This window comes from Monopterus albus, unplaced genomic scaffold (genome assembly GCF_001952655.1).
Source record: "Monopterus albus unplaced genomic scaffold, M_albus_1.0 scaffold7.1, whole genome shotgun sequence".
Lineage (NCBI taxonomy): Eukaryota > Metazoa > Chordata > Actinopteri > Synbranchiformes > Synbranchidae > Monopterus > Monopterus albus.
Genome location: NW_018127887.1, coordinates 2,934,573 through 2,961,562, shown reverse-complemented (window position 1 = coordinate 2,961,562; position 26,990 = coordinate 2,934,573). Strand labels below are relative to the sequence as shown.

At 41.2% G+C, this 26,990-nt stretch overlaps 1 protein-coding gene across 3 annotated transcripts; it reads right to left on the bottom strand.

Moving 5' to 3' along the window:
- Nucleotides 1-9,306: 9,306 nt before the first annotated feature.
- On the bottom strand, nucleotides 9,307-24,990 carry nuak1b (NUAK family, SNF1-like kinase, 1b). 3 transcript variants are annotated; one of them, XM_020623434.1, is made up of 8 exons: nucleotides 24,588-24,990; nucleotides 23,661-23,848; nucleotides 19,060-19,180; nucleotides 15,389-15,540; nucleotides 14,200-14,265; nucleotides 13,953-14,072; nucleotides 12,257-12,389; nucleotides 9,307-11,420 (listed from the first exon to the last, which is right to left on the bottom strand). In XM_020623434.1, the coding sequence occupies exons 1-8, from the start codon at nucleotides 24,673-24,675 to the stop codon at nucleotides 10,336-10,338; spliced, it is 1,953 nt and encodes a 650-aa protein (XP_020479090.1). In that variant the 5' UTR covers nucleotides 24,676-24,990; the 3' UTR covers nucleotides 9,307-10,335. The 3 variants fall into 3 exon arrangements, with proteins under 3 accessions (XP_020479090.1, XP_020479081.1, XP_020479098.1); XM_020623425.1 differs by having other exon boundaries at nucleotides 23,661-24,990; XM_020623442.1 differs by lacking the exon at nucleotides 24,588-24,990 and having other exon boundaries at nucleotides 23,645-23,722.
- Between the last annotated feature and the right edge of the window lie 2,000 nt (nucleotides 24,991-26,990).

Below are 26,990 nucleotides of genomic sequence, written 5' to 3'. Positions count from 1 at the left end.
TTACCTCAGTGGTTAGCACTTCATTACCTTGTGTCTCATGTTGTTTTATGTGCGCAGCTGTGTCTTAGGTGGGCTGTAATGGGATAGCAAATGTCAGGCTCCACACACTCTTGGGAAGTTTTTTCTCCTCCTTTTAAAAGAGACAACAGTAGATGGACCACCCTGACAGGGATTCATGTGGACTAGAGAGGGTCAATGGGCTTTACTACCAAGTTATCTGAATGTGGTGACGGTTCAAAGGTGTCAGGTGAACAAATCATTCCTGGTGATATGTAGTCATACTGTATGTATAGTAGTTGTACTGAAGCAGGTTAACATACTGTATGTATAGTAGTTGTACTGAGGCAGAACGGACAGTGTGTACTTACTATACAAGTTGGTAAACCAATTGGTTTCACCCTAACAGGATTAATTGACAGTATTTGGTGAAAGAATCTAATCTACAATCTAATAATGATAAATTGAAATCTCATTTTAAGGTGGGATTTGTCAAATAAATGTTTATTTGACTGGTCTGGTCATATACAGATTAGTGCTACAAGGAAACAGGCTACTTGCCTGGAACCAGATTCATCAACATGCCAATACACAAATCTGGACATGACATAATACAGTATTTTGAATACTATTTAGTAGCTGCTTTGAGCAGCCAGACTCATTCAACTCACACTTGGAGTTTCATCAAGCCCCCCTTCGTGTGAGACAGCCACAATAGGGAGCAGTGGAAAAAGAGGAAGCAGGACAAGGAGTCTACGCCTATGCGTATATCGATCATTATTATGTCAGCTTGAGGATGGCCAGGCAGTAGATGAAAAGGCCATGTGGAGGGTTAAAGAGTGGCAGACTGTGAGAAAGTATGATAGTGATGTTATCACACCACTGTACACTGAGCACAGGCAACGTTACTTGGAGCTGTTTCAACACATCTACAAATCCAGTAGAATAACTGCCAGACTAGGGATTAAAATTAAAATATTTACAGGCTGAAACAATGACAGTCTCTTTGTTTAATTTGGTTGTGAAATGGCCGTAGGACAGAACTGGCCCAGAGTGCCCTTGGTTAATTTTAGGGGACTATTTAAATATCACATAAAAATTGACATGCGAAAAAGCCGGAGAGGAAAACAGCTATGAATGGAAAGAGAGAGGAAAAGTAGAGAGAGGAGGAAAAAGGAAAGAAACTTTAATCACAGAAACACTGACCCATAAAAAGGAGAAGCAGACACAAGTGGAAACCAGAGGAATGTAAGCCAGCTGGGGATGCGTCCGTCCACCCAGCTCTTTCTGCTGTATTTCTACTTAAAGCTATGAGTGAATTGAGGTGGGGGGCTGGTAAAAGAAAAAGTCTGAGACAAAGCCAGATTGAAGGATAAGCTAAAACCCTGTGTCAATGGGATATGGACCCAGGGCAGGCAGGCTCAGATCTCTGAGCTTTAGCCAAGAAAGATTTCACTTCCCAGTCCTCACCTTTCACACTCTGGGCAGACACTGCTCTCATACACAGTGCTGAAGGCTGTTTAATTACCCGACTGGCCAGTTAGCCAGTCTAGACTCTGTCCCACCATACAGTTATTAAATCCACATTAGCTGCATCCATGCTCACACTGCTGACTGGTTACTCACTTGTGTACATCCTAGTTGACAAGACCAAGAAATTTTTGATGGGAATTCTTATCAGTATCCCGAGGATGACCAAGTTACAATGAACGGGTTATATACCTTAGAAGCATTTCCTTCTCGTGAAATCTGAAGAGGCAAAGTGTGCATAAATACAGTATGTACATTACTTTAAAATACTTGTCTGTGACACAGTGTGTTATTTTTATACCCTAATCATTTAGCCTGGAGGAGACTACTCTCTTAGAAGGACAGGATTTATCTCATTAAATATGATGGAGACACATGTAAAATACACCCTGTGGATTCATATTGTGGCCTCAGGGAAACATCTACATAGCACTGATTTGCTGGAATGGCAAGCAGCAGTGTTGTTCTAAATAGCTCTGTCAGTTCTGAATGTTTGGGTGATAGATAAAGAAACGTGAGACGTGCTGCTGACTGTATCTCTTCCACTGCTTAGCAGTTCAGGCATGCCTATAACATACTTGTTGTACTGTAGTGCATTGTCTCTGCTTGGGTAATCTTGTGGAATGAATGGACCTGCCCGGTCCATTGATGTTATTGAGTGGCACACTGCAGTATGCCTTTCAACAAGGCCCGGCTCAAGCGGATCTCCGCAATCATGAGCAACAGGTGGGCTTGGACAGTGTTCCCTCCACTGCAAGCAATTTTGCTTTGAAACCCATAAAGCCTGATCCAAGACAGGAAAAACTTCCCATTAGTGTTGCTTATTTTCTTTTCATGGACCACACACACACACACACACACACACACCAAAACATGTCAGCATGGCATTATTACTTTGAATTTCATTCATTTCCTGGAAATGTAACCAAACTTTAATCATAACCACGACATGCCTAACCTTCATGTTCAAGTATAACTTATTGCAACAGTTTTGGGAAATACATTTATTTGCTTTCTGTCTGCAAGTACTGCTACAGAAGTATTATTCTCATGTCTGTCTGAAAAACATGAGGCTACAACCAGGAGCCAGTTAGCATAGCACAAATACTGGAAATAGGGAAGGAGCAAGCCTGGCTCAGTCCAAAAGTAAGAAGAACTACCCCCAAAGCTCACTTTTTTGATTGTTTAGGTTGTGCAGAAACAAAAGTGTAACAATGACAGTTCAGTGGGAATTACAAGTCAGAGCAGTAATGTCCTGGCAACTGGTTCCAGCTAAGAAATAGTTTGGTTTGTAATCACATAATGAAACAGCAGCTGCCATTTTAAAACATTGGATTTTATATGAATTAAACTAACAAGACATAACATTTATAACATAATACAGATTTGCTTGTAAAGATAGCTGTGTCTCCATTTCCAGTATGCTAAGCTAAACTAACTGGCTGCAGGCTTTAGTTGTATATTTAACAGACAGATCTGAGAGTGGTATCAACATTCTCATTTAACTCTCTGTCAGAAAGAGAATAATCATATTTTTCAAAATGTTAAACTGTTGGTTTATCCAAACACAAAGTGTCGACCCTAAAATTTAATGGTTTACCTTGTGAGGACCATCTTTTTGTAGGAGTGTTTGTATAAAGTCACTCTTTGAACAGATTTATGTCCCTACTGCAAATTTAATACAACCAAAAAAGCACGCATACAGGTGAATGCATAAACGTCAGTCATACATAAAAGAAGCTTAGTGGCATAGGGAAGAGAAATGTTCTCTCTCCTCATTCCGGTTTTGTGTTTCGCTGAAGGAAGAGTGAGCTACAGCTACAGTGGGATAAAAGTTGTAATCAGAGCCCTGAGCTGTCCGCCCTGTGCTGGGACTCTGCAGTGGTTTGAGAGAGGGCCAGACATTCTTGATGAGATCGCCGCTCAGACACCCAGCAGCAGCCAGTCAGCAACAAATTCCAGAATAGCAGCGCTGTTGCTAAAAATAGTCATATGGACAGGAGAGGGATAGAGAAATGGGTGTGTGGAGGGGGTTGGCTGGATGGAAGATGAATGATAGAGGAGTGGAAGTTGAGCAGGAAGGCAGTGAGGTTTATTCCATTCCATATCCAGTCACAATGTTATCACAGTGGCACAGAGGAAAAGAGTCCTGCAGGGATGTGAGTTAGGAACCTATGTGAGTGCCTTCTGAGAGAGTGAGAAACAATGAAATCGCACTTATAAAAATATGCACCTGTGAGTGTGCTCATGCATTTTTTGTGTATGTGAACATGTACAAGCATGAAAGGTGACCCCTCCAGAGTGATATTTCTAAAACAATATGTCAGCTAACAGAGGGAACACACTCTCCACTGTACTCAGGACTTTCTTCAGACCCAGCCCTCTATTTATTTTTCCTGCAATGAATGGGCAGCTCCGTTTACAACAGCCACCCTAAACCTTCACTGTGAAACATCCTGCTTGCAACAGCAGCCAGCACTGAGCTTGCCAAATCCCTGCTTTTAGCTTAATTTGAAGAATATCCCTTTAGTTTCAACATACAAAGTCATTTTTATGGAGACAAAAGGAGTTCTAAACTGATTTGGAGCACATGTAAATTATTCAGCTTTCATGTCCCAAATCCCTCAGTGTGTGACAGCCTTTATCAGATGCAGCTCAAGAGGGCTGCAAAAAAAGAGGCCTCTTTTCAGGTCTGTGCTTCAAGCTAAAAGTAGACCATAGCTTATATCCTCCAACATTATGCAGAATTCCATATCTGCAAGGCATAAAGTTGAGGACACACTAAAGGACTGGATGGAGTACTTGGAGAGGGCGCTGGGCTGGAATTTTGAATATGTAGTTGGGTATGCCATCTCCACCAACAAAGGAAGCAGGCTCACCATCTGCAGATGGAAGAGGGAAGGTAAAGCAGGGAATAGTTCAGAGGGTCTAGCAGCTGGACTTTATTTAAGGGTCAAAGAGGGAACAGAAATTGCTCTGAAGACCAAAAAATCTCTTTGAAACTCAGATCATATCAGTGTCAGGAGTGCAAGTCTCACAAGAATGTTTCATTTTTTTCCCATAGCACCGTCTGTACTGACTTTTGTATATAACTGACAATGAATTACTGTAAGCATTTAAATTGTTGCATAAATGCTCTTTTATTATTTGTCCTTGGCTTGTACATCAGCTTTGACTTAGACAAATGGAATTTACATTAAAACAAAAAGAGATCTGTAGTTGATCCAAGCATAATTATCTTGCTCATTTTGAGAAAAGTTCCCAAAAGAAATTGTGGCTTTAGACGATGATTGATGTAATTTTCTGTAGTTCACTGTCAGCATGACAAAAATGAATATTGATGCAGGGGGGATTTATAAATGAAAGACTTAAATCCTGCTTTTATTGCTCATACTGGCTCACACAGGCCCAGCTTGACTTGGTGTAACAGTTTCAGTGTGTGATTGAGGAAACCCAAATCCCACTTTGCACCATACTGTAGAAGTATTTGAAGTTGTTTTCTTTCAAGGCCTGCATCTTGTGTCTGGCCAGCACGAGCTGGGGGTGCTATCCTACTCATCAGTACCAAGGCCCTGAAAGACTGTAGAGCTTCCAGAAACCTGCTCACTCCCCCTTGCAAAATGTGGATCAAATTAACCCAGCAGCAGCAGCAGCAGTGTTCTCCGTTGATAATCAATTGACTCTCCAAGTCCTAAAAACAGACACTTTTCTTTATTCTGTGAGCCAGGCAGGAACTGTGTTATCTGCTCCATGTTGTGTGCTGCTGTTTGTTTGACTCTGTCAGATTTCTAATAACACAAAAATGGCTTTTTCCAGACAACACAGCATTTTAGGGCAATTACCAGCAGGTGTGCTGGGTTTAAAAAAGCAAACAATGCAACATTAACACTCTTGTCACATAACTGCGCTGAGGATTTGTTTATCATTTGCTCCATTTGCAGTTCTAGTCAGGTGAGCTACTACTTCAGGATCAGAATCAGCTTTATCGGTCAGGTGTATTGAACACATGAGGGATTTCACTTCGGCACAGTGGCTCTCAGTGAACCTGTGACCTCTGTGAAGCTCAGGAGTAGGCATGTGCATCAGTCTTTACACAGTGTAGCACCCGTTACTTGCTCTTCCACAGCAAAGACCATGTTGGCTGGCCTGATTTCCTTAATCTGGTTTGTTTTTTGGGTTGTGTATGTGCGTGTGTGTTCTCCTACATTTCTACTGTAGTTTGTTGGCATATTACTCAGAAATACATCTTTGATAAACAAAACAACAAACTTAATCAAACAGTTCTCCTGACCAGTTGAGCTGCAGAAGATGGGCAATCCAGTATGTACAAGCCAGTGTGTGTGTGTGACCACTAATGATCTTGACAGGTTTGTATGTGAGGAATGACATAAAAGCTATGCCTTTAACCACGTCTTGACAGAAACATGATATGTTTGGAACGTACAGAGCACAAGAATGGTAGCGGAGAGGTAGATTATTCTGCAGAAGTTATTTAAAATCTAGATTTGTGTTTCCACTGTAAAAGCTGGTTACTATTGGGGTGCATTGTAACCAAGGAGAATACAAGCTGACCAGAACCATTGTGTTCTGCCAGGGGCAATACTAGTTTATAGCCAGTTTTCAAACTCACAGGGAATTACTTTTTAATGCTTAAAAAAAAAAGACTTTAACATTCATAGAGTTAATTTAACTACAGCAGCTGAGGCTGTGTGGAAACTGACTAATTTCAGGGCCCAAATCTGGCCCCTTCACATTGGTAGCTCTGCAGACAGGCAGCCATATAGACTGGCTGCCTGTTTTATAATGGCCATGAGGTTTTAACAACTTATTTCAAACGGAGTCAAAATGACCTATATTCTTTTAATTTTGATTTGTGTTAGAGATAAAGATGAAAACAGGACACCTTCACAATCTGGATCACCACTGCTGACCTCCTTTGTGCATCCATGTAGGTTTTTGGGTCAGACATGCTTAAAAAGGAAAAGAAAGTAGGACATCATTTTGGTAAGTTTGTTTTATACGTGTCCCTAATTTAAGAAGAGAAGAGATGAGGTATTTGTGGTTCTGTATGAGTCTAACCTCTGGAACTTTCTAGTCTAATTCCAACACTAAATCAAGCCAGAAATAACTTCTACAAGTGAACAGCTTCATAATCAGAAGGTAATCCAAAAGTTTGAATTCTGGAAATACATTAAATGAAATTATCTACAGTAGTAGTATGTGAGAAACATCAGTCTTGGCATATTGACATTCTCTTTTGAGGTAATGTTTGTAATCAGTATTGACTCCCGTGATACTCATTTATACATTATTATTGAAATGAATGAAATAAATAAATGAAATAAATGAAATGTCCTAGTTAGTTTCTTGTGACTTGACTGTTTTACTTATATAAAGCAGTCTATAAATTCCAGAATAAAATGACAACACAGCGCAAAAACCACAATGTTTACATTTCAGAATCCATTTATTGGAACTGATACAGTACTACAGAGGCATTGTGTTGAATAGAAGTACACCTGAATGGAAAAATTAAGACACTTTACAGGATTTGAGGAACTTCTTGATTTGTTATTCTTAAGAATACACACCTGGACACTGCCTTCACAATGAGATGATGCCACTCTATCTTAAATGAACATATATGATATTTTTGTATGTGCAGTACATCCTGAACACAACACACAGCCCAAAGCAGGCCAAAGCATGAACATGGAGTACTTTGATAACAAATTAAATGGCTTGATCACCAATAAATACAAGTATAAAAAAACACTGCTAATAATTTTCATTATCAAAAGAAAAAGTTCATAAAATATGCCGAAGGCACACAACTTAATCCACCTTGGCAGTCCAGGATCATCAACAGACAAAACAATAAAACCAAAACTGTGGCAATAGTCGACCATAGTAATAAGCCTTAACAAAAATAATACTTAAATAACATAATAATACTAATTTATTATTATTGTCATAACAATATCCAGTCAAGTTTTCCTATGATTAAACTTTACGCTAACTAACAGATATGCACCAGTTATTTCCAGTTTGGCAGCATTTATGTTTCATCATCAGATTCTGCTTTATTTTCATTTTGTCCCGATGTTTTAGCATTTTGGACCATTTGCACCTCCATGGTGGATGTGGAGGTGAAAATACACATTTTCTGGGGTCAGCTGTTGATATATTAGCACATATCCTTGTATTTTTGCCACTGGGAGCTTGTTAAACAGCTTGTCACACCCACTGAGGTGCCAAAATGGGAAAAATTTTATTTTAGTTCAGATTTGTCTGTTTTTAGAGACAATTTTTAATACTTCAAGGAAGGAAGTATTTTTCTGCCAAGACATAAAGCAATATAAAGTTTCTTATATTTTGGAAAATCAAAAACAGAAGCATAATAAAACAAAATACTAACATAGTATAATTTTCTCACTGTAAATCCAGTTGACAACAAATGCAATACAAAAGGCAATGAAATGCAATATAATATGCAACGGGTCTTTTGTTTGAATCAATACCCAGGACCTTTCCTTCACACAAGCAGACCAGTGAAAACATTCAACATGTGACCTTTGTCCTAGAGGTCAGCTACTGCATGTTTTTGCCATCCACATCATTTGATATTTTGCATGATGCCGGTCACCCATCTCCCATTTTTTCCTACTGTTGAAAAGAGTCACACAATTCTTCTCCAGTACATATTTTGATAAACTTGCATTGAAGCACGTGTACTGGTCTGCACTGCGTGTGCACTCTCAAAAGAAAGAAATTGCTGTTGAAATGTATTACATGCTTTCTAAGACCATACAGAAATAGTTGCACACACTAACCCTCAAGACTAGCTGTATCAACAGCCTCCAGCATCTAATAAAAAACTCAAAAAAGAAAAATAAAGCAAACATGAGGTAAAGCCAATGGGGATCATTTCATTCACCTGTGAGGATTCCCAAGTCAAAGAAAATTCCCAAAGGTTCTCAAGCCATTCCCCTAAATTATGGCAAAGCTTCATCACATCTTTGGTATATCACAAAAACTTCTGATCTACACTTTCTACTCACCTTCTTTACTTTCACTACCCTACATTACAAATCCTTCAAAAAAACATAAGTCTAACCCTTCGACCTTTCCTCTGTTTAACAGGAAAGTCCTCCCTAATCTTAGCAAAGCTCCATGCGTCACTCTTTCACACTCTTTTCTTCTCCCTCTAGCTCTAAATCTCTACGCGCTGCCTCTCTCTTACTCAAACATGAAAACAATAGCTGGCTAATTGTGCTTGGCTGACATAATGAACTAGAGATCTCTAGCACCAAACCGTCTCTGGTCTTTGTCTGAGGAGCTTGCTGTGTCATCAGCAGCCTAATACAAAGACCACCTTAGTTAGGTCTTATTCAGCGCTTTGGGTATAATATTAACTTGTCTGACAATGGAAAGGACCTTGCATATCTTTCCAAAGAAATAAAATAAAATAAAAAATAGAGAAAGAAAGAAAAAATTGAATCGCTCCCTAAACAGCTTGTTTTATCAGGTAGCCTTGAAAATGTGAAACAACCAAGGTTAAGAGAGCCAGGCACATTCCAGGACTATGAGATGGTGTCTACGCCATCTCCCTTCACTAAATGTCCCACTAGGTGAGTCCCTCCAGACCTCTGGTGCCGCCAGCAAATCTGTGTTCACCCAAGCCACCTAAGCTGCTGACAAACCAAACTATGGGCTTAAACACTGACAAAGAACACAGAGGAGGTCTCCCGGAGGCTGCATATCTGTGTGTGATTCTACTTGTGGAAGGAATGGGAGGAGGAGACAAGACTGTTTGATGTCAACTGTCTCAGACTGACCTCTGAACCTCAACCGAAGCAAAGCTAGTCAGCTGTGCACTGGAGGCCCTGGGTCTCTCCACATTCACAAACATAAAAAAAGCACAACTGGTGTATGGTTGGCCTGACTTTTCCCTCCACTTTAAGGAAATGACATACATAATTTGTATTATGAATCAAAAAAGGCACTTCCTACATATTCCCTAGTATCATACACATATATAGGAGATATGCTTTTATGAAGCTAATTGCCTGCATGTTTTACATGTGCAGACATAGTTATATACACTGAGTATGTACGTTTCTCATTAATGAGTAACATAATTATATATGTCAGTTCCGGACAAAGATTTGGAAACAAGAAGCTTTGGGCTCTTCCAGTAACAGCCAGCACCCACCAGTTTTGCACTTAACATTAAAAGCTACAACAATTATTAATAAATAATCAGCAATGTCAGTTATTTTTTTTGGAAAAAGACCCTGGTTTGTTTTTTTTTAAAGGAAGCAAAAATAACAAACGCATGTGCCCTGTGTGAGTTTTAAGGTGCTTTTGTAAACTCAAACTCAAAATGGGTGGTATACAAGGAGAACCAACCAGTTTCTGGTTGCAGCGTTTGTGATTCTTACTTGCCTTCTTGCTGAATATGTAAACATGTTGAACACAGCAAAGTCTATGGTTGGGCCCAGAAAGCAGACTGGGTGGCATTCTCTAGTGCCAGCTCATCCTCTCTCCTGCTCAACAAACCCTATCTTAATTTCCTCTGGCCAGACAAGTGCACGTGTGTGTGTGTGTGTATGTGTATGTGTACAGACATTATTTCCATTAAGATTTCAGGCTCATTTGAAAAGCCACAAATTCCGTAAAGGTGTATCCCAGTAACACACTGGTCGTTAATGTCACACATATACATCTGCACATACACACACACACACACACACACACAGTCATGTTTAATTCCCGCTGCTCTTCTCTATCTACCACCCCACTGTGTTAGGTGAGTTTGCTGCTGATGTCCAGGGCTTGCTGGTACACCTGAGTCATGTCCTCCAGGTCTCCCAGCAAGGAGAAGCTGCCATTGTCCCCCGGGGAGCCTTTCATTTTGGTGCCACGGCTGAACTTGGGTCCCTGGAGAGGTGGGGCTGCCTGGAAACCCTTGAAGTTGGCTAGCTGCAGCAGGTTTTCAGCCGAGACACAGGCCCTGATATTTGGGCGGAGATGGGTAGATGGATGCCACTCAGCCCCGCTGAGGGAGCTGGGCGACAGGGACAGGACGGAGCTGTCCTCTCCGACTATGCTGGAGGGCCGACTTTGACTGCGGGACAGACCAGAGTCAGTTGAGGGAGGAGGCTCATTGAGAACTCCAGCTACTCCTGAGGGAGGCCCGCTGTACGTGGAGTATTTGCCATTTCGTTTCAAGATTCCCTTTCTCCCCATTACTCTCTTGGGTGGAGAGGTGGCTAGGAGAGACATACTGGCACCTCCTAATAGCTCAGAGGACTCACTGCGCTCTGGGGAGGAGTAGTACCCAGATTCCCGCTGTTGGTTGTTCTTCAAGATGCCTTTTTTGGGCAGAGAGGGGCCCATCTTAGCTGGCGAGACTCCTCCTAGAGTCGGCTCCTCTTCCTCTCGATCTGGACTTGAGTCCTCCTCTCCCACATTAGCTTGTTGAGGCAGCGCTGCCTGGCCCAACTCCACTTCATCCAAACTGGCAGAGTGCTGCTCCCCAGTAACCCTGGTCTTAAGGATCCCCTTGGGTCTCTTCAAACCCGGCTTGTCCTCTGCTACACAGTGGGTCTGTCCTGCCTCAACATTTTCCTTCTTGGACTTTTTGGGCCTCTGGCGCATCAGCTGGGGCATGGCTGCAGCTTTGGCTCCAGAACCTCGTGGCTCAGTGCGGTTCTGCCAGTCGATGAAGCGGGCCAGCATGGGCGAGCCTCCATGGTCACGTTGGGTCTCGCAGTCACACACACTGTTCTTCCAGCCCCAGTTTACCCACCAGTGATTGGCTATGTCCTCCACTGTGGCCCGGCGCTCAGGGTTCACCATCAGCATCCAGCGGATCAGTCCACGGGCATCTAGCAAGAAACAGAAGAAGAACAGTCTATAAGCTGTCTCTTACTGCACCACTGGACATGCAAATGCTTTCTATCTGATAACAGTATAGCGCACGCTACTACAGAGTGTAATGTTTGGTGTGAGTTTGACACTGCAAGCAAACAAGCTGTCTAAGTTTGACTTATTCATTTCAGAGAATTTTAAAAACAACTGCTACATTTTACACCATTACTAAAAGTATTAGTCACTAAATATTTCATGTAATTATTTTGTTCAGTATAAACCACAATAATGCATCCTCAGTTAAATAACAAAAATAAAATTTTTAATTTGTTCTATTCTTAAAAAAATACTTTATTTTAATTTATTTCATAGTAATCTCACATCTAACCAGTTAGAGAAGTGCTTAATCAAAAAATCATAAAAAGAGTATGATGGTGGGTTTGTAGCTTAGATGATACTGAGCTTCTTCATACTCTCTGGACAAACAAAATGGCAATGAGCATGATACTAAGTAATGGATTGTGCCGATTATGAGATTATGTGTACATTCAGAGCACTTTGATTCATATTCTATTCAGCGGTTTATGTACCAACATCTTAAAGACATTCAAATATTTTCTGGCATTTACCTGAAAAGAGTCACTGACAGTTTTTAGACAGAAAGTTAGGGGGTCTGTGGTTTAAGTTTTGGAAAATTGTGCTCCTAATTGACTCTATCTGTGGTCCAGCCAAACTAAATTTAAGTATAAAATAGTTTATTGTGTTGTTTTATGAAGGGAGGTGGAATTTGTTGTGTTTTCCGAGCAGGACAGAAACAGAGAAATGTAACCTGAGGCAAAGGTTCTTGCAATACCTGAGGACTGAGTAGGCTCTTTGTACTCGCCGTTGCTAATCTGGCGAATGAGGTTCTTGTGGTCTCCCCCATCGAATGGCATAGTCCCATAGATCAGGGTATACAGCAGCACCCCCAGGGCCCAGCTGTCCACCTGGTGATAAACAAACACCTGGTCGTAAAGTAGATCATTCAGTCATGCACAGAACACACGCTGCCCATCTCAAGAGAAGTGTATACTGTATGCAGCAAGCAAATGGGTCACAAAGTTGAGGTGTGATAGATCAGGTGTTATGCAATGAACATTCAGCCTCCCCAACTCTGTTTTGATTAGTGAAAGTTGTGAAATGGGCTCAGCTCTGCTCAATATCAGAGCAGGCCTTGGAGTTATATTCTTGAGTTTATCTTAACATTAATGAGCCCCCCCAATCACCTTGTCACACTAACATCACACAGAAATCTCTCTCTTAAACAGCTGGTGACACTGCAGTACTTCACCAACATGTCTTCAACAGATATGTGTGTGTCGTTCCCCCCCCGCAGGCATAAGCAAGCACTTTCTGCCCAGCATCCTAATGCAATGTAAGTAAGTGGTTACATAAGAGTTCGTGTCTGAGGCATGAGGAGGTACAGAGCCATGGGGGAAGTGGTGGGAGTAGAAGGGTGTAATGAGTCCAGCAGAGATCACACAGACATGATATCCTGGCTCCTGAAGACTTGCTGGAGACTTACTGGAGACTTGCTGCCATTCAGTGATCAGAAGATCAGCTATGTGCGTGCTGTGAGCATGTGACAGTGAGGGAAATCTATTGTGTGTGTGCTGACTATGGTTAGGGGAGGATGAGATGTCCTGACGAATGAGCTTCTGGTGGCGTTAGCTGAAGTTTTGAGGCATACTCTACAGTAGGTCCAGTTAAGAACCTGGTCTACTTCCTCTATAACTGGACCCACATCAAGAATGTTTCTCTCCCCTCTTGCTGTTGGTCCAATAGGATGAGGCAGGGCATGCTCTATTGTTATGTTCTATTTTTGTTTCCTGTTTTTGCTGTAATTTGTGGTCTCACCTCAACTGGGGTTCTGTCATTTCAATTGCAATCAGACTGCTGTAGTTTTTAGCACTCTCGAGTAAATTATAGTGAATTATGCTAAATCGAATGGTTGGACTTGAATAGCTAAAAGGCAACCTTTCCACTTGTGCTGCTTTGTTGTGTGGGACTGATGCAATTGTAGAGACAACGCCCTGAGAAATGACTCTGGAACTGCCAGAGGCATGTTCTCTTCTTTTTTCACCAAAGCTGCTTGACTTTAACCTTGATTGCCATTTCGAGGCCATGATCCCGTTAAGCTGGAGAGAAAGTGAGCAAAAAACTATCCTCCAGTTTCTCACTTCAAAGGACCCAGACTTTGTAGGAAGGGAGGACAGGGGAGAGATGCAGACAGTATTTGAGCTTGCCCACTGTGGAGCTGCAAAGGAGACTCCCATTTGACTGGAGAATAATAGTAATCCCACCAAAGAACCAGGAAACACAGCCTAACCACCACATTGTGTATGGTCTATGTGATGATGGTAATCAATAGTGAGATAATGATGAAGTGAGAGATGATGAAAGCTACATACAGGATGTTCACACCAAATTTAAGACAATAATGATGATGGATACATAAAACAACATCAAACCCTTGAAATCAAGCTCACACACAAACACCTGAGCCTCACCTCTGGGCCACGATATGGTCTTCCATTGACGATCTCTGGTGAAGCGTATAGCGGGCTGCCACAGAAGGTTTGCAGAAGCTTGTCTTTATGGAAGAGGTTGGACAGCCCAAAGTCAGCAATCTGTAGAAACAGGAGCATGCATGATTTTTACACTAGCCCTGTGATTGTTAATCCCTCATACAAAGATCATGAGGTAAGGTGTTTTTGTCTGATGGGTAATGCATCACAGCTCAAGGGGAAAACTTACCTTAATATTACAGTTTTCATCCAGTAGCACATTTTCCAGTTTCAGATCCCTGTGCACAACTCCATTCTGAAAAGATGATGAGAAAAAACAAAGTAATGACTGATGTATCTATCACTGCATTATTCATGAGAGATGGATCCCAGTAATAAACAGTCCTTTGTGTTAAGCAATGATTTACACTGACAAAACTAGCTTGTGGCTCTCGGGGGAAATCAAGGCAGGCTGTTGGTCTAGTACTCTTTAATTGGTCTTGTCCCTTCTGGGTTATTGATGCTGACATCTGCTGTGAATTTCTTTTTTTATATTGACTCACATGTGTCATATAAACACAATCCTATAATTACCGCCCTGTATGAATGGTGTTCTCACATCATCTTTGGATTAAAAAAACAAGTATGCTGTTAATGCCTGGGTTTAAAAAAAACAAACAAACTAGTACATAACATGTGGCATGCAGAGAGACAAAACCTAACTCAGATGTGGAGGAGTGACTTCACCTACACTCCCCCCAAGGGCTGTGCTCTCCCATTGGTTATTGCAGTGCAAGGACTTCATATTTACGTCACCCTGATTGGTGGATACAAAGAAGGAATGGTTGCTTATTATATCAATGACTCACACCACCCCCCACCCGGCAGGAGGTTGTGCATGGTAGTGATGATTCATCATTCATGGCTGTCGGGGACTCTCCTATCTGAGATGCATGACATCATTTTTATCTCCAACAAGAGAGGAGTCCATCTAAACAAGCCCTGGGACCTTTGGCTTGTAATGGGAGTTAGTGGGGTGTGGAACAGGGGTTGACATGGGTGTGGCTGGAGCTTAGTATCTGGAGAAAAGCTTTGGGGGTATAATGGGACATCCATCAGTATATCAACAGATGAGGCCAGAATTAATACAGGCCCTGTTTGGTGCATGAAGTGTAAGCCTGAATTAAACTGGCCTGTGTTCCATCTTCACTCAGAAACAGATGACTCCCTAACACCAGCAAGCCAAGAAAAGCATACTGTGTAGGGCCTACAGATTAACTGGCTATACAGTATGGCTGACTGTGGAGGCGCATGGTTAATGTTACAATAAGCCTGGAAAACAAAGTCTGGATGTGTGTGAGAGAGGCAAAGAAAGATTTAAGGTGATCAGAAAATGTGCTTGTTTTCCACTATGTACAGTACAGTATGGTTTTTCTCACCTTATGGCAATGGTGCACAGCAGAGACTATCTGTCTGAAGAAGTGTCGCGTCTCTCGCTCACTCAGGCGCCGCCGCTCGCTGATGTAGTCATACAGCTCACCCTTGCTGGCATACTCCATCACAATCACGATCTTGTCTTTGTTCTCAAACACTGAGAAATCATTTTTAAAAAACAATTGGAGTTTGTTAATATCTACTATTGAAAGCAAAGGAGAAAGAAGCACATCGTATAAACTCATTCCAGGTTCATTCTATCATGTTAAAATCCCAAATGGACACTGCTATGTAAAATGCAGAATAAAACAGATCAGCCCCTTTATTTCTTAAACAAGAATCCAAATTTCAAAGGACACATAACATCTCTACATTTGTCCCTGGGTTACATCCCTCAAACTCCACTTTGTGCGTCTGGCCCCTTCACAACAGTCCAGGGAGGGACTGTTCAGCCCACTCCTCAGAGACCAGAGTGACAGGAGAGCATGAAAACAGAAAGAAAGCAGGAAAAAGTCTGTAGAGGCAAACAGTCAGCTTCACAGACAGATGGTTCACTATAGCATCAACACATCACACTTTAACTGTGTGTCATTGTGTTACCACATATCACAGCACAATCCCACACTCCTAACCGCTATATTATGCATCCATCTGATTAGAAACTATCGCATACACTAAATTATTGTGGTCCCATGGTGGAACTTCCCCTTCTTGTAGCAGAGTTTGGCTCCTTATTAGTCAGTAATTCATGACTGAACATGGGTAAGAGCATCCTCTTTCTATTTTAGATGATCACTAAAACTCAAATGTCTCATGTATTTCTGTGTGAGAATGACAATGAAAACCAATAAATTAAAATGGTGACATGTTGCATCTGGTGAATGGAGAAAGCATTATTACAACTGTATTACTGTAATACATTAATCCAACTGCAATTCAAACATATCATTTTGAGTCAGTATTTAGTCTTCTAGCATATAATTTCAACTTGGCAACCTACGTCTCTCCCAGTGCCTTGGCATGAAGGGAATGAAAATGGTTAGGCACAGAGAGAAAAAGAACAAGGGAATATTGAGGAGATGACAACAACACAGTCAGCCATGTTGCTCCATATTGTGTGGGTCGATTTTCTCACACAGCAGGGTCACTGGGGCTGAGGGCCTCTGCTTTCTGCACCCTTGATGGAGCACCTTCATTGTTTGTCACACTATTTTCCTCACTACCCCCTTCTAAGGGTCCTTTTAAAGATATAATCCTCTACAAAAACACATAGTTGCTGAGTGATGGTAATGCTCCCTTATTGTGACTGGCTGGCTTCTTGGGAAGTAACAGACAGGATGTAAGCCAAGCACCCAGGGGTGCAGAGTTGATCCAGCCTTCTGATTGTTGGACAGAGTGGTGACCTGGGGTGACATTCTCGGTTATCCGTGGTGGGGTTGTGCTTTGAGAGCCAATTCTCAGCTTGCACTCCCATTTACCTTTGAACCCTGTTGTGGAAATAATTACCTGGCTTACATAACTTGGGTTTGTTACAGCTTGTTGGGTACACCACCACTACAGCCTCAATGTCACTTACTGGGCTTTGTTCACATATCAGGCCCTCACATCTGACTAATTAGCACTTATTGTCCTATTGCCTGCACTGATAATAGAGGAAGCAGATGTAAGAAGCAGAGTGTAATACATAAGAGTGGTGGAATACTGCAGAGTACACACAATAAACAAGCAAACATTTATTACTGTGAAGTTTCAAGATTTAAGTATTTTAATACAGCTTTTCCCCTCATTTTATATTATTTAGTAGATTTATCTACAATTTAGGCATATGTTACCTTTACAGAATGCAGTATAATGAAAACAATAAGAACTGTGGCTCCTCATTCATGAATGGTTTTATATCTGTTTTTCTAATGTTATGTCCTCCTCAGTTCCCTTTGTGCTCCTGAATGCTAATGCTAAAAGTTACATGAGAAGGTTAATATAACTCTAGAAAGTCACAAAGTTCACTTGAGCTAACCAGCTGCTGGAGTCATATGTACTATGAAGACAAGAGCGCTATCTGTCTTTCCATCTAACTTTAAAAAGACGCCAAACTATAACTTTAACTTGTGTCAGCCTTGTCAGACTTCATTCTCTTGAAGAATCTATTTCTACATACACCAACCTGCTAGTGACATTTATTTGGATGTATCAATTTGTGCATTTACAGCATCCTTTGGGTTTTGTCAGTTGTACATAGTTATGCCTGGGGAGGAAAGATTCACTTTTCAATACCCCACACAACATGCTGATGGATGCAGAATGTGAGGGAGTGGTAAAAATCAATCGCCACACACACATCTGGTTCAGCTTTGATTCACACAAGGTAGTTAGCAGGGGCTGTAGAAGAGGGTGTTGCCGGATACGCAAGTCAGGGGGCCTCCTATATACCTCTAAAGCAAGGCTGGGTGGAGGCCAGGCCACAACAGTAAATGCTGTGTTTGAGGAGAAACACCAAAGAGTGAGAGCAATGAGTCTGGTTGAGCTTTTTGGTGGAGTAGGCTGCTTATGAAGACGGCAATACATGTTGAAACCCCAGACAGGCTTCTCAAAGTTTTGTAAAACAAAACACACAAACTCAGCTGCACTTCAACCCTTCAACTGACTCTTGGCATGTTCCCATGACAAATAGTGATGTTTACTGCATACACACACCGCTGTTAATGACCTGGGGACTCTGAAACTGAACAAAGGACAGTGGGTAAGCCAGTTTGGGAAAATGGCACACAATTGGCTGCCATTGTGCCAGGGCAACGATACTCAAAAGGGCACTGAAACATTTTTTTGATATGAGAATAAAAGACTACATTATAAGAAAGGATTAATTGCAAGCAATATGCTTAAATAATTCAATGGGAACTGTTCAACCCTTACAGTCACCATTAATTTTAATCTATGTTTTCTTCCAGTAACATTAAGGTCATTCACATGGGCTCAAATCAAAAAAGGAGGTCCCAAAAAGTAAATATGTGTGTCTAAGACTCATTTGAAGGCTTTGCTATTTAGACAGTGGCTTCCTGAGGTTGATATATGTTGACATTGCTCAAGGGAGGGCTTAAGGCCTTTCCTTCCTCAGCAAAGCACTGGACCGTTGTCAGACGGGGTGCAGGCCTGGGTGGCTGGGGTCAGTCTAGTGTTTCTCTAGCTATGCGCACACAACTGTGCGCACATGCTCATGCATAGACACAAATATACAAGAACCTGTGCAGGCACACATATGTGAAGCACCAACATATGCACAAATACTTTCTAGTTCCCAGCTGAAGTTGTCTCTAAGTATCAGCAGATGTCTGGCCCTGACATCAAGACCAGAGAAGACAAGAGATGAGAGGGAGGGAATCCCTTAGAATACCACAGTTCTTATATACATAAACGTTCAATACTCACATGCACACACATACACATTTAAAGAGATCTATAATTTTACTGTACCAGGAGGTCAGACAGACCAGAGAAGATGAATAACATCCCAGAGCTGTACTGCAGGCTTTATTATAAAATCTGAATGCCATAACATGACCATCCTGCAGCTTGGCAGAAAGTACTGAATAAGCTGAGGGAGGGGTGAATTTTGCACGTGTGCTTTTGTTGATGCATGCTCAAGCCAAATGAATTTGTCTTGACATTTGACCCTCACCTTCATATATAGAGATGATGTGTGGGTGGCGAAGAGATGACATGATTTCAATTTCTCGGCGGATGTGAACCATGTCCTGCTCATCCTTGATTTTCTCTTTCCGAATAGACTTGATAGCTACCTGGAAACAGAAGAAGACATTTTGATCAGATGACTTAAAGCGACATACAATTTTAGATTTCAAAGTACTAAAGTTTTATGGAGGAATCATGAGGATGAGGAAGTGATTCAGTCGACTTTCCTTGCCAACAGGGCTGCTGCAGGAGATTCAACAGCTACACTTGATTTGATAATTTTTCACTGTCATAGCAATGCCACCGGGGTAAGAGTCAACAGCCACTGGATGCAATCAAACCTCTAGCCTATGCACTCCTTAAATAAGTGGTTAGCAGCCTTCTCCAAATAAACCAATTGAGAGTGCAGAGTCTAGCACATGTCACTATAATTGTAGCCTAAACATTCTAGATTGAATCCTGGGTTTGCTTTGATCAGGTCTGTATAGAGTCTGTTCCGTCCGAATTCTGTTAGTTTAAACTTTTGTCCGCTCTTAGTTAAGCTGCAGTATTCTGAGGAGCCAGCTTTATTCCATGCAGCAGAAACCACAGGCAGTAGCGAGTGCCAAGCTAATTACTGTGTACATCAATAAAAATAACCTCAAACCGGAACAAACCATTCCCATCCAGAGCATGCCTTCATTATACAGTTTAAATAAATTATACTATAATAGAGAAGCCAGGGTCCAGGGGGTCCACATGCTGTGTTCACAAATGCCAAAAGCTGTTTGTGTCTTAACACTGACGTTTTCCTTTACTTCATCAGAATCATCAACATTTTATCACTGATCCCCAAAACCTCAGTAACATTTTGACTTCAGTGTGACTTCAGTGTTTAACAGTGAGGCAGACTATGAGTCATTCTGGATTTAATGTAGGAATCCATTCAGGAATTTATTAATTCAGCCAAAAATTGAGAAATGACCTACAAAAGTTACACAAAAAGGCAAGTAAACAGTCTCACTATGACTGCTGTCAAACCAAAATGTTTGTTTTTCTCTTAAAAAAGCAGTAATCAATCTTTAACAGGAAGGATCTCAATTCCATAGTGTATGCTAACTCGTCGACTGAATCAGCTCTCCCATATCAGCTCTCCCATATCAGGCTTGAGACAAAGCCAGGTATCTGTTGTGTATGTCCTCAAGTTCCCCTGCCCTGACCCTGATGTGGTTCAGTAAACAGGACTGCAGATCGACCACTTTGCCAGCTGGCCAGGCTGACTGACACAGCTACGCTTGTCTGTAAGTGGGCTCCTCACAGTAAACAGGCACTGCACTGCTACACACACTTGCCCCTGCCAGGTATGGGCCCGGCCTCGTCTGGGACCCCCCTTGTTGCACAGAAGAGTTTGTTTGAAGCGAAAGTCAATGTTTTGCTTCACTGGAGCCTGACATCTTTCTGTACTCTCTGGAGCCATTAAAAAGATTAAGTTTTCATCACAAGCTCACCCATCTCTGCGTTTTCTAAAGATCATGATCAACTCTTTTGTTGAATATGTGTCTGAGTCAGCGTTAGGGGGAGAAAGAGAGAGGGAGATTGTGAGTAGGAGGAAGAGGCCTGTCACTTTTCCAGAGAACTATATTCTCAAACACTGCCAAGAATCATAGTACCTCATATACAACAGAGGAATTCCAGTGATTTTCCCTCTTGCTTACCTCCCCAGTGAATCCATTGTTGGAGAATGATGTAATCCGGTGCTTTAAGCTCACATTAGTATGACTCTGTAACCATTTTAACTGAGGCTGTCCCTCTGTTGTTACAGTTGGTAGTGGGCTTCCCTGTGTGTCTGTGCTATCTGACCACCCCCTCCTTTGTGTGGTAGAACCCCTATACAGGATATTAACCTTCCCCTCCAATCTCATTTCCTGCTGTGGATGGTCTTTCATGTGTTACTGCCCAGTTTAGGCCTGCCTGTCACCATAACCTTTTCACTACAGTCATCTAGATGGCATATAATACATTAATACATCTTCTGGAGGCATGCACAAACAAATGAGCTTGTGCATGTGTCACTACAACAATCAGTTCAATATCGCATATTGTTGGGTTTCCAGTGAGATGCCAAGCAGTACAACAAATGGCTTTGTAGATTAAAGCAGTCACTCAATTCCATTTTAGCTGACAAAATGAAACAGCCCACATCTAGTCAATCTTAATCAAATGCTTTCAGTTTATTCCACACATGTATATACACACAGTCACAAGCAAAAACTTCCTCAATCTACATCCTCACTGAGTCTTCTCTGTCCTTATTTGGTTTGTGGAACAAACCAGGAAAAGGTACAGGGAGTTGAGACTGCGTAACAGTCTCATCACACTGTTGTATCTGCCATATGGACACAAAGGGATTTCCTCTGGGTCAGAGGTCAAGTAATCTCTAGCAATGTAGTGCCAGATACATGCTCTGTTGACACTCTATCCTGGTTCTCTGAGGATTTCCCTGTGATAAACAAAGTCCCACACGAAACACAGTTATGTAAGGACGTCCTATACTTTACTGACCTGCTATTTTAAGTCTGAATGCTAAGCTTAGGGAAGTACTGCAGTTAAGTGGAGAATGAAAGGCATGAGGTGACTAAGTGTTGACCTACAAAGTAACATTTGTGTGTCTGTATTTTTGGGTATTTGACTAGGAGATGGTTTTTAAACATCAGTATCAACAAATGTAGACATATGAAAAATTCCTTAAAAAGTGTTCAATGCATCATTTATAGAGTTATCTTCAGAAAACTGTATCTCACTGATGTCACAATATGACACTTTCACCTTTCCAAGCAAGTACACTGTGCAATTTTACAGTGGTAGTGAAAGTAAAACTACTTCACATTAGACTTGCTGCCATGGCGATAATGAACAGGAAAACATACTGAAGAAAGGACAAGCTGCAAAGACAGAGTAAGCTCCACTGGAGGGTTTATGGTCCCGCTATCAAGCATCCATTTGCCAGGAGCTATGAACCACCAGGGCAATGTTGACCTATACACTGTAAAAATCCCAACTTGCAATTGTGTTATTCTAACTCTACCATTAATGTTAATGTTGCACTAACTAGTCCCCTCTAAGCTAGTGAAGTTAAAAGGAGCTTATTTGGAGCATGATTTTTTGTTTGAAATTTCAGTTATTAATGGCTTGTAACTGACAATTAATCATGTTAACTATACACTTCATTTAACAAAGGCCTGGCAGTGCTGTAGACATAAATTTATGATTTGTCAGAACTCCAAATTCACACTCAACAAGTATTTTAGTGTACTGTACGCTGGAAAACATGATACAGGTTTTGGTTCATGTTAATTCAACTTAGAATGTCTCATTTTTAATTATCAGACCACTAAACTGATAAGCTGCATTCATGAATTAGTTTTTAAAGAAACAAAATTAGCATACCTCCCAGCATGCATTGCTGAAGAGCCATTTTATGGTGGAAACATTCTCTGTGTTTGTAATATATGTTAAATTAAGTTGTGGTTGTTTTTCTTCATAATAATAACAACAGTGTAAACCATGGTAAAGGTTGGTACTGAATTCAGTCCCTACTTCCTACACTTTCTGCAATATTAAACAAGGTCACTGGAGGCACAATGTGCTTCAAACAGATGCAGCTTTAAGTTCTTCAAGTCAAATGAAGAACTGACAGTTGAAACTGATAAATGTAAAAGGTTACGATATTTGTCTGCAGTGAAGTTACATGTGACCAGACATTTGAGTCAATTTACAATTTCAAGTTCACTCAGCAAAGGTTTGCTATTTTGCAGAATAGCATTTATGATCTGACAAAAGTTAGAATTTAAAATTTGCCAAATTATACAATCTAACTACAACAAACTTATTTAGTTGTGAAAACTTAAAAAGCTGATTGCATTACTTTTCAACTTTTCTCAGCTCTTTCATTTTTACAGTGTACTAAGTTTACCCCAGGTGTTATCAGGACATGGAAAGTTCCTCATGTCCTGCCAGAATGGTCACAGGGGTCAAATTTTGCCACAGGTGGAAATATTTTGAGAGCTGAGCAGGTCTTCCAGGACATAACAGCAGATGGTGGGTTTACTATGGCAAAGTCAGCCAATAACTTTTTCATAAATAAACAGTGGCGGCTGGACCCATGCAAACACAGTCATGTAGTAAAATCCACACAAAGCAGAAAGGAAGTACTGTATGTCTAAAACTGAACTAAAGTGTGAGTGGGCCTTGTTAATGGGCTATCTCTGGGGGACACTTAGCTGCTTTCATGATGCTTATTGAGGTCACACCAGTCAGTCAGTAGCCGGATTCGCACTCTAGTATCCGTTCGTGGGGCCCTGCAGAGGACAAGGCGTGTGCAGCTATAACTCCCTGGCCCCGTGGGTCTTTGTGCGCATGAGGGGAATTCCCAGCGGTTGAAAGACGCGCACACGCGCCTCAGTACAACAATGTGCTCATTTTTAGACCAGTGTTGTGTATAATGGCTACCAAGGGGCGTTACGAAAGCATGCGTGCATCACAAGCACCAGGACCCACTGGAAACATCGTGACAGATGTTTGGGGTAGCCTACCTCTCAAGTGGCTCACCTCTCTGCCGGTTTGCCGCTCGATGGCTTTCTTCACTTTGCCGTAGGTGCCTCTTCCCAGCGTCTCCAGCAACTCGTAGCGGTGTTTCAGGTTATGCTTGTGATGGTGTTTCTTCACGCCCGAGTTTCTCCGTCCATCACCGCTTGCCGGGGTCTCTTCCGAGGAGTTGCCGGCAGGTGAGTGTGGAGCTGGAGGTGGAGGGGAGAGGTCCCCCCCAGCCGTTTTACCCGCTGAGGTTTGGCCCTTGTGGCCCTCCGGTCGGGATGCCCCCCGGTGGGGCGATATATAAATGGTTTCCATCTCACTAGGAAAGTGTTCAAGCAACCTTCCCACTGTTAAATATATCAAACTACACTACCTACTTAGAACAAATCGCTAATAAAATACTTATAGGTCTAATAATAGTAATAATAAATAAATAAATTACAAGGAATAACGGGTAGCCTATTACTCATATTATATATAACACGGGGAAACTAACATTTCCAGATTGTCTTGGCTGATTAACTGGCTTTGATCAAAGTGAACAGAGATTTCTCCTCCTACCTATTCATGTTATTATCGACTATATATATAATCATTCTGTTAACGGAAGCACTAAAGTCAATCAGGTCATCATCGGTTTATAATAACCCGATACATAGTCCAGTATCAGTGGATAGAAATTTGCCTAATTCTAGTGCCAATATTGTAATAAAACGTGTATTCAAATTTCCACAGCAGGCTGCAGGCCTGAAGCTGGTTACACTTTTGATTTAAAGACTGACTATATTCTATGTGCAAACACTATCCCAATAAAAATAAAAAAGACTAAATAATTGGTCTGATCTCCTCACTCCTCAAATGACTGGTACGATCTAGCCGTGGTTAATTCTGTCTCTTTCACATTATCTGTCGCCCTAAACGCTGCCAACATCACCAACTCACATCTAAAAGGCGAGAAAGCTGCGACGAAACCGGCGTTTTGGATGAAGATGACCCTCATTTTGTCCACGGCCCAGGTATAGCTCCTCATTCATCTGGAGTCTGTCTGTTGTGCGACTGCATGCTCCGTGCCGTGGGCGATCGTGGTCGAGGTGCGCTGTGATCGGACACTATCTCAGGCTGAGACGTTTTGGATATTGCCATGGTCGTTCTGCTGCTCCCCCTTTTCTTCTTCGTGTGCCCTTCTTCTTGCTTCTCCCCTTTCTCTATCTTTCCTCAACATGAGAGGTTGTGAATAAGGAATGCGAGAGGATCCGAGGTCGGAGGCGGAGTTAGTTTAGGCTGTCCTCCTCCTTCCCTGTCTTTTCTTTTCCTTTCTGCCTTTGTGCTCTTCCCCTCTCACATCTCTGATATTGACTGGCGCTTATCAGGGGCGTAGCCAGAAATCATGTGCGCAGGCGGTGACCCCCGCCCCCCCGCTTCTTATCCTCATTGTTATCCCAAATACAGAGCGACATATTTATTTACAAATCACAATTACACATCCTTTATCTATAATGATTACACTCAACAATAACATTATGTTTGTTGCTTGTCTGTTTGATAGTTAACCTCCAAAAAACATGCGGGCTGCAGTTTGAAAAAAAAAAAAAAAAACAACAGCTTGACATTCAAAAATGTCTTTTTTGTAAAATGTCTTACTATTTGTAAGGAGAGTCTTGAATGACATCATTTGTATTGCACTTGCACGACCACCTAAAGTTTTTTTGTCTTTAACTTTTATAGTTTGGAAGATGTTAAAAAAACTTAAAAAATGAAAATGAAAATGAAATTTGAAAGATGGTTAGGTGACACGAAATGCAACAAATTGTATATTAGATACAGATCCACATACAAGTCAAGCTTATGATCCTTAAAATGATTTCTTAACATTGCAAGATATGGCATTTTTGAACATTTTTGTTATCATGAGCTACTGCCTGTGCTAAAATGAAAAGAAATGCTGTATATTCCAATAGTCAGTTTCTGTTATCAAAATAACAGAAGCATTGCACAACCTTGGTGAAGGTTCAGTATGTGCTCTCTGACCAGTCTAGATGATTTGGCAATTACATGATAGCGCTAACTGGATTGTTAAAGGCACATTTATAGGGATCTTCAGGGGAAAAGAAAAATCATTGTCCTATGTCCAACAGCAGTTGCTGTGTTATATTTTCAAGAGATGTTACCTGCAGTTTTGTCAGCTTCAACTAAGGGAAAACAACATGAAAGAAAACCTATAAAATATGTCAAATGACTACGTAAGGCATTATGGGTAGCCTGTGTAATGTTGCACAGTACAGTGCTGTGCATTTATTCTAATATGATGAATAACAGACATAAAATAATACTGTCTCTGTTTGCTGTTGCTGTACATTATTCTTGCCAAATTAATTCCTGGTTGCATGTGATTTCCATATTGAAAAAGAATGGAGATTATTCTCAAAACATACATATAAATTCAATTTTTCATTTAGGCATCACTATGCACTACAGGCTACTGTAAACAAAATGTGTTTGATGGGTCATTGATGCATCTAAAACAGATTCATTTTCTCCTGTATTTCTTTAAGGATGTATTGTGTGTACTTAATATTGGGCTACACTGACCTTTCAATACTTTCAGGCATTTTATATTTTAAAGTGTACTAGAATATTTTGATATAGTATTACAGCATGTTTTGGTTGTAAGACTTCTATTTCCAGTAAGAATGAAGAACTAATATATTTTGTGGAGAAACCAAGAATGGGCTAGAGCTTATCTTTGTTCCATCATTTTATTTGACTTCAAGTATATCAAAAAGCATTTTTATGTGACACACTTATTGTTTGCAACCTGGGCAAGGAGCCATTTCTTCTTTAAGTGCCTACAGGCGATAAACTGCTGTGGCCACACTCCTGTCAACCAATCAGCTTGTCTTGACTTGTGTGTTTAAGCTGCTAATTACAGAGTGGAAGTCAAACATTATCTGAATTTGGCAGGGAATCTGTTCTCGCTATGGTCCTCACAATAGCTGGCATAATTTCTGACCATTTGCGGCATTTGTTGTCATTAAACAGGGTGAGTAAATGTCTAGTTATAGCAACACACACTGAGATTATTATCTGAACTTATTCCTCCTTTGCCTCATTTGCACTCAGCAGCAAAGGCTGTACTTTTAGTGTGTAGAAAGAGTGCCATCACTGCCCCCTTGTGGTGAAATTAGGATCATATCCATGTCAGCAGGGACAGAATTGGCACAATCAAATGGTTTTAGCCCTGGCAGTGGCTAATGATATGAAAACATTATCAGCTTTCATTTACACAAGATAGATGAAGCTAAGATAAAATAGAGTGTAAAACAGTTTAATAACTAGATCATCTGA

Excerpts from the sequence above, each read along its gene's own strand:
- nuak1b (XM_020623425.1), bottom strand. The coding sequence starts at position 23,960 with ATGGAAACCATTTATATATCGCCCCACCGGGGGGCATCCCGACCGGAG. Across the intron at positions 19,181-23,660 it reads AGCGGCAAACCGGCAGAGAG|GTAGCTATCAAGTCTATTCG; the intron begins GTGAGCCACTTG and ends TTCTGTTTCCAG. Across the intron at positions 15,541-19,059 it reads CATCATCTCTATATATGAAG|TGTTTGAGAACAAAGACAAG; the intron begins GTGAGGGTCAAA and ends ATGATTTCTCAG.